The sequence below is a fragment of the Euprymna scolopes genome, chromosome 21 (assembly GCF_053919585.1).
Source record: "Euprymna scolopes isolate OS-2025 chromosome 21, ASM5391958v1, whole genome shotgun sequence".
NCBI lineage: Eukaryota > Metazoa > Mollusca > Cephalopoda > Sepiida > Sepiolidae > Euprymna > Euprymna scolopes.
In genome coordinates this window covers 90,816,968-90,825,046 of record NC_136502.1, presented here as the reverse complement: position 1 = coordinate 90,825,046, position 8,079 = coordinate 90,816,968, and the positions used below count along the sequence as shown (strand labels likewise).

The window sequence follows — 8,079 nt, the reverse complement described above, 5'->3', positions numbered from 1 at the left end:
ATGTTCATCCAAAATGAGTGTCTGTTCCCAGCGAAGAATAAAACAGTAAAATATTAAATGTGTAATATATGTATATATATATACATATATATATATATATATATATATATATACACACACACACAAACAAACGGCTGGATTATCTTACAGATAAAACTTTATAACATTTTAGTGCAGGTTCATCAGAAATTACACAGATTCTTTTTTTAGTCTCAAACAATGGAAAACATTTTCACGGAAATGTTTTCAAACAATAAGAGGACCATCGTCAAAAATTTCTGATCAATGTGTGGTATTGAAACTGCAGCAAAACGTTGGGAAATTAATTTTTTTGTGGTTTAATATATGAGTATAAAAATATACTTATGGCAAGTTAGCTACACAAAAGTTTGTTTCGTCCACGAATCAAGTCAAACATTTAGTCTTCTGATGAATTAATTCTAGAAATAATTAAAAAAAAAAAAAATGTTTTTGTGCAGCTTACTTGCTATAATTATATTTTAAGCTATCAGGTAGCTTCCTACTCATGTATTGAGCACTGTGGAAGTAAATACTGAAACAAAAATATATACATATATCTTATTAGTAATGAAAAAGTAATAATTTATAGTTTTTGAGTGTAGACTGTATATAGCATTTATATATAAACAAAAACAAAAAACATTTTGTTTAGCATTCAATAGAATGACAACTAAATTGCTATATTATTTAATACTGTATAAAAAAAAAAATCCTTGAAAATTGAGCAAGCAAAAAAAAAAAAAAAAAAATTAATCCAGTTGTATGTATGGATTGCTGACTGATCAGAGTAATAAATAATTATAATCTGGAGAGACTTGTCACTCAGATTCCAGGGAATATTATGTTTTTGCCAGTGAGCGATCACTAACAATAAGTAGTCTGAGAGAACTAGTAAGAAATAATAAAAATAAAACATGGTTCAAATGACCAAGATCGGCATTACTATTACCGACATAAATCATTTTAAAGGAAATATAGTTCGAAATTTTTTTTTTTTTGCCTATTCCTTTGTGATTATATATATATATATATATATATATATATATATATATATATATATATATATATATATATATATATATAATTTAATGTAAGAGGCCGAAGCATTTTAATTTAGCGTAAAACTCGATTCTGAGTAAAGTGATCATCTTGTTTACGTCGTAAACAAGATGGTTAAACAACATGGCTACTTTGCACAGAATCGATTTTACGATAACTTTTAAGACGTATAACTTAACTAAGTATTAAGAAAAAGAAAAAAAAAAAAGAAAATAGGTCACAAACGAGTAGGTAAACCAAAATAGATGGTTCGGGACTAATTTTCCAACGGCATTTCCTTTAAAATAATTTATGTCGCCGATAGTAATGATTGCCCATAAATAATAATAAGGTTATCTTCAATATACGTCCCCCGATGTTGACAAAAGTTTTGCCCGGAGCTGTAATTTGCAAAATGGAACTATTTTTTCCCCCCACATTGTATTTAAAATAAGCAAACAAAAAAATTTGATAACCCAATTTTTTTTTTGTTAGTTTGCTTTTTTCATTTTATGATAGCCCAGGGCAAAGCCTTTGTCAACATCGGGACGGGGGACGTAGCTTGAAGAAGATAATAATAATAATAATAATAATAATAATAATTAATAATAATAATAATCTGGTGAGATTGTCATTCAGATTCCAGGGATCATCATTAATTAATCATCCGTTTTGCCAATGAGCAACCACTGGTAACGACTCGTGCTTGAACTGGTAATAAATAAACAAAGCAATAATAATAATAATAATAATAATAATAATAATAATAATAGCAGTAGTAATAATAATGCACTAGTGCAGTTTAACATCCACAAGCAAATTAGTGGCTTTCATTTTAGGCAAGTTGCGTCCGCGCAACGTAAAAGTTAACAAAACCCCTCCCTCCTCCCAACTAAGAATGGCTTTCTAAATTTGCTTGAAAATATTACACTGCCAAAGTGCCAATAATAATTATAATAATGTTCAAATATAGAACATTAAAAACAAAAACCTTTTTTTCTTTTTTTCTTTTTTTTTTTTAAGTCAGATTGGATCAAATCTTGACCAAACAATGTCTTCCCATTCTTGTATCATTTACAACTGACTGTAGAATTACATATTTTGAAAATCTTGATTCCAATTTGGTTTGGTGGTTGGTAAACGTCAGCAGTAGGGGAGTGGAGAAGAGAAGAAAAAAATGCATACATGTGTGCATATACATCGGGTACTGCACACATATCTATCCATTCTATGCATGTATATGCATTAAAAGCACATATTGCAATGTTGCATATAAATCCAGGTAGATATATAATGACGCACGTGTCTATACAATATAGATTTAATTTTTTTAATTTTTTTATTTTTATTTTTTTTAGGTAGAGTTAGATTGGCTTGGACCAGCTTCTTCATTGTTAGATGCGGACGAGGTTGGTTGGGAGACATGGTTCTCGTAGCTGCTGTTGCCATTCATGACATAATTGGTCCCGAGTCCGTACAGGTGCCCGCAGTACTTGGCGTCGTCGATATTGTCCTCGAAGAACATCTCGCGCATGTTGAAGAAGGCGGCGCCCGTGAGGAGGCTGTCGCTACCGGCCTGATGTTGGGGTCCGACGCGCGGGATCTCCAGCTGCTGGGCCACCTCCTGCAGGCCGCCCTTCAGGTTCTTGCAGCTCTTCATCAGATACTTGACGTCGTAGATGTTGGGGAAATAGATGCGCAGCAACTCGAAAAAGTCGGCCTCCTCCGAGGGCAGGTTGCTATTGGTGAGAATCTTCAACATGTAGCCGAAGTCGTAGCCGCTGTGGAACGAGAGCCACTTCACCTCGTCCGTCAGCACGACGCCGGACGTCATGAGGAGCTCGGCGAAATCGTCCGTGTTGATGCCCTCCTCCTCGTGTTTCTTGAACTGGATACCAGAGTTGGTGAGGAGGTCGATCGACTCCTGGGCGTACATGTCCTCGGTGAGGTTAAACTTGAAGTTGAACTGCCAGGTAGAGATCGGACTCGGTGTGTGTCCGTACTCGTCCAGGAATGTCATTCCAACCTGGATGATCTTGAGCAGGTCCACATTGCAGCGAAGTTGCTGGTAGTGGTAGTCTGCGTTGCTTCGGAATTCTCCTATTGGCCTGGCAACCACTCCAGGAAACTCAGTATCCATGGCAACATACTTATAGGACTGCACTATCTGACGTATGGTTCGGAATTCTTGTTCCAGATTACTCTGCCAGACGTCACGTATGCTGTAATCGGCCTGGGCTACAGATGGCATTCTTACGCTGTCGTAGTGGCCGGTGGTTGTGGTGTTGTTGGTGTTATCATTAGCATTAGAATATACGACTTCGTTTAGATCTTTTGGGATTTGGTAGAAATCCGTGTCGCACATCGGATAAAAAAAAAAAATCAACAAATACGAGAAATAGACAATGTGCGCAATGTCTCAGTAGAAACAAATGATTTTATATTATTTATAGTATTTCCTGTTACCTCAGATTTTTTTTATATATATACATATATCAATAAATTTAATATTTAAGCAAAATAAATAAATGTCTACAACCGCATTTGTCAAAAAGGCCGAGTGTCAATTATGTTCGAATAATTAATTATTTTTCCTACAAAAATCGCCATCTCCACGTTGCGATGTCGCCGACAGATTAAAAAAAAATGTTATAATTTTTGTACTTGAGCAAGCCAATAAAAACTTTGTATATTAAACAAACAGGTGTAAAAAAAAAAATACAATTTTTTTTAGGTTTTATATATATCTTTCGTAGTCGTTTTTTTTTTTTTTTTAACTATTGTCAAGAATTGGTAATATTATTAAGGAAGCAATAGTGTTGAATAAGTAAATTTGCTATTTCAACAATAAAAAGCAAAAATGTTGAGTTTTTACGTACTAAAATTGAAACTGGCACTTATTTTTTATATTTATTATTTATTTCGGTAAGTGTTTATGGGTGGGTTAACGAAATGTTTTTATTTCATTTATATTTTTAGACGCACGTAAAGGAATGGGAATATCAAAGGCCAAAAAGCAAAAAGCAAAAAAAAAAAAAAAAAAAAAAGTGTATACTATAAAAGAATTACAATTAATCAATAGATATCAAACCTACTTTGGTTAATATTTCTGTTTAAGTTTGTGTATTTAAAAACGAAAAGTTATTATGGATTAATTACGAAGTAAAAATTCTTGGAGTAGGTTGAGAAAGAGACCAAAAATAGCAACAAGATATTAAAAAAAATAAACAAGTAAATAAAAACACAATTGTTCCGTCTGGTTTGAAGGTTTTAAATAGGAAGAAAATGTTTAAAAAAAAAAAAAAAAAAAAAAAAATTAAAAAAAAAATTAAATGAAAAAAAAAAAAAAACTTAAAAAAAAAAAATTGATCCTTATTTTTTTCGTATTTTTTCTCTTCTTACTTGAATAAGTTGTATATCGCAATGCTATCGGTTGTAGTAAAAAATATTATGTCAGATTTCCTCTTTCTTCTCCGCTAAAATCCACATTAATTAATTTGTCCCGACAAACTGTCTCTCAATCAAAGGGTCCCATCGTTTTACGATGAAGGTCTTTGAGAAAATATGTAAACAGTTTGAGCGTGATGTTAAGTATTGGGTGTTTTCACTCAGGAAGATGAGTCGAAGGAAGCCTAAAAAAAAAATGTTGGCTTTTTTCCCCCAAGTAGCAAAAGGTCGAACACGCTACCCATAATACTTTGGGAATCGGTGTCGACCGTCTACATGTCCCCGATAGAAAAATGACACACTAAAAAGAAGAAATCGACACTATTTGGATAACAAAACAACAACAACAACAAAAAATAAACAGAAATTTTATTTCACAGGCTCTTCTCTTCGCCTTCGATTTTTTTTTTTTTTTGTTAGAAGGGAGGCGTTTTTTTGTTATTCAACATCCGATCATTTTTCCCCAAAGAATCTGTAAATATCTTTTGCAAATAAAATTCATTTTAAACCATTCGGAATATTTTAACTAGATTATGTGGTATTCTGGTGATTGCTGAAATGAAGGTTAGTGGGCAAATGGTGAAAGAATGAGAGGACTAGTGCTTTGGTTTTCCATCTCTCTCTCTCTCTCTCTCTCTCTCTCTCTCTCTCTCTCTCTTTCTTAAATTTCTTTTCATTTGTTTGTATGAGGCATTCTACCGAATACCAGACATTTCAGTGTCCACCCGCACCCGCTATCTTATACATTCCGACCGAGAGATCTTTTAAAGGTTCTAACCGTCCTTTTAAGTGCAATTGTTTGTAGCTTTGTTGAATGTTGCACTTAGTTCATGGGATATATTCGCCAAGTAGTTTTTGAAATTATTTTTCATGGGTCCGGTTGCTCCTTGAAATGATGGAGATAGATCAGCTTCCTAAGAATGGGTATAAGAGGAGGATAGAGAAAGTATGATCAACAACCTCCATGCTTCACACATTTGATGGCCTTGTGTCTAATCTGTTAATAGAATTGATTTTTTATTTCCTAATAAATAATTCAAAGTGTAGTATCTGTTCTGCACTCGGGCAAAAAAAAAAAAAAAATCGAAAAGAGAACTCATTCTCGATTGGGAATTTTTTTTTTTTTTTAATATGTTGTATGAATTAATGCCTCTTTCTGACAAGCTGAACATCTCTCACATTACCGACCATGACCATAATCATAACCATGTGTCTGACTTTACTTTGTAGAGAGACAAGTAAATTAGAGGTACCTTCAAACTTTTTCGTAGGATCAATGTGTAGCAATCTGTTCTGTCCTCGACCGGAGAAGAAATTCTTATAAATTGAGTTAACTTTTATTCTTGTTTGAATCCAGAGGACTTAATTCCTATTCTAGTCAAAAAGTCATGTAAATTATTTCGAATAACCTTAGTTTGGGCATTTCTCGTATACAATTTCTTTTTACGTAAACTAGTAAAATTTTAAAAGCACTAAAAACACTAACTTATAGCAAGTTTCGTCGTATACATGAAACACTAAGCCGGAAAAATATAGTCGCCATCTTTTAGAAAGAGGATAGCTAAGGAAGAACAATAACCCGAGTTTATAACGCTGTTCTTTAACTAAAAAAATATGAACTTGAGTTATTGTTCTTCTGTAGCTAGCCTAACTCTCGATGTGTTTATAAATATGAGAACTATATTTTCCGGCCTAGTTTTAATTTGGAAACATGCTATAATTTAGTGTTTTCATTGTTGTTGTTGTTGTTGTTGTTGGCGGTGTTATTTAATTTTAATTTTATTCAATTTTATTTGTTTGAATGAAAACATGGTTTCAGTAATATTTGAAATAATTTAGGTGACTGAAATAGGAATTACCCCATTACTGACAGCAACTGCAACGAGTTCGGTTTGAATAGATCCCTTCCCATGCGTTACCCTCTTCTTTTGAACGTGAATGTGTTTATTGCCCGTCGCCTGAAACGTCCTCATCTGTCATCCGTGACGGGACTAAGAGTTGTTTTTTTTTAAATATTTATTTATCTTTTATTTATTTATTTTTTTTTTTTGGTAAATTTTTACGACGTGCCTCAGCGTACCTGCGTTCCCATGTTAAAAACGGCTTTCGGAATAAACGCCCCCCACCCGCCTCGAAAGCCGTTCTTAACATGGGAGGTTGAGGCAGGTCGTAAAAAATACCTTTTATTTATTTGTTTATTTAACTATTTATTTATTCATTTAGCAATACGTTGTCCATTTTTCAGGCTCGGAGAAGCTGGATCCCCCCGCCCAACTTCCACTCCTGTTATTACAAACTGACCCCGTATTTAACTTCGCTCTCGTGGGGAGGTAAAAGCAAGTTGTAGCCATAAGCTTTTTGTCATTGCTGACTCTGAGAGTGACACTCCCTTCTTAGTGCACAGAAACTCGAGTACGGTCACACTCAGCTGGTTATAAACTTTGTTTACTGACATAGAAAAAAAATATGATGTAAAAAAATTCAGCAAGTTGTGGTTCTTTTCTAGAGTAGTGGCTCCTTCGAGAAATTGTGTTTATCTTTAATTTAGACGCACACATGAACTAGAACACCCGACTTTGGCGTATAAGCTTTAATAGTAACTAACAAAAGCACGTCTTTATCTGTCAATCTGAAGACTTAAAATCGTTTTGGAACTTCTTACGACGACGAAAAATTCAGTGGCACGCCCCAAATGTGTGGAAAATTTAAACGTGATTTCAGGTTCTTATTTAAGAAAAAACAAAACAACAAATACAGAAAATACAAAAAAAAAAAAATCTTTATGATGTATGTTACCTGTCACGTAACGAATATGTCATATTCCAAAAATTACGTAAATTTATGATTCAAGTAGTTTTATTTTTAACTAAGATTATCAAATTTTGTGAGTAAACGAAAAGGGACCATCACGCGTCGCCATTTTGAAAAAGAAACACAGGCAGATAAGTCCACAATAATTTAAACTTGCGAAATCAACCACGTAATGCTACCGATTTCGCATTAACCGCTTTAAATTGTTTAAAAGTGATTTTCTTTATGAAAATAAAACTACTTGATCAATTAAGTGATTTTGGGAATATGACATTTACATTCTGTGAAAGAAACGTACATCGTAAAGTTTTTTAAAAATAATTTTTTTCGGTTGAATTCTAAATAAGAACCTGATTTTGAAACTCTTAAAACGTTTATTCATAAGTAAATTTTAATCAATCGTTTTTTTTTTCATATCCAGAACATTGAAAAAACACATAAATTTTCTCTCTCTCTCTCTCTCTCTCTCTCTCTCTCTCTCTCTCTCTCTCTCTCTTTCTGTCTGTCTGTCTGTCTCTCTCTCTTACTCACTCACCACTCTCACACACACACACACACACACACACACACACACACACACACACACACACACACACACAAAACACCTGGTTGGAGACAGGGGTGATTTTTAAAATTACAAACATTTCTAACAAGAATAAAAATTTATAGGCAATTTATAACGATCGCGGCCATGTAAAAAAGCATAAAAAATAAGCACGCTTGAAAAGTGAAAGAAGCAGAAGCAGAAGCAAAACAAAGTGG

General features: G+C 33.5%; 1 protein-coding gene across 1 annotated transcript; it reads right to left on the bottom strand.

Moving 5' to 3' along the window:
* Window positions 1–1,060: 1,060 nt before the first annotated feature.
* LOC145242569 (CCR4-NOT transcription complex subunit 7-like) lies at window positions 1,061–4,767 on the bottom strand. The gene has a single exon (XM_080105659.1). The coding sequence runs from the start codon at window positions 3,422–3,424 to the stop codon at window positions 2,414–2,416; it is 1,011 nt and encodes a 336-aa protein (XP_079961785.1). The 5' UTR covers window positions 3,425–4,767; the 3' UTR covers window positions 1,061–2,413.
* Between the last annotated feature and the right edge of the window lie 3,312 nt (window positions 4,768–8,079).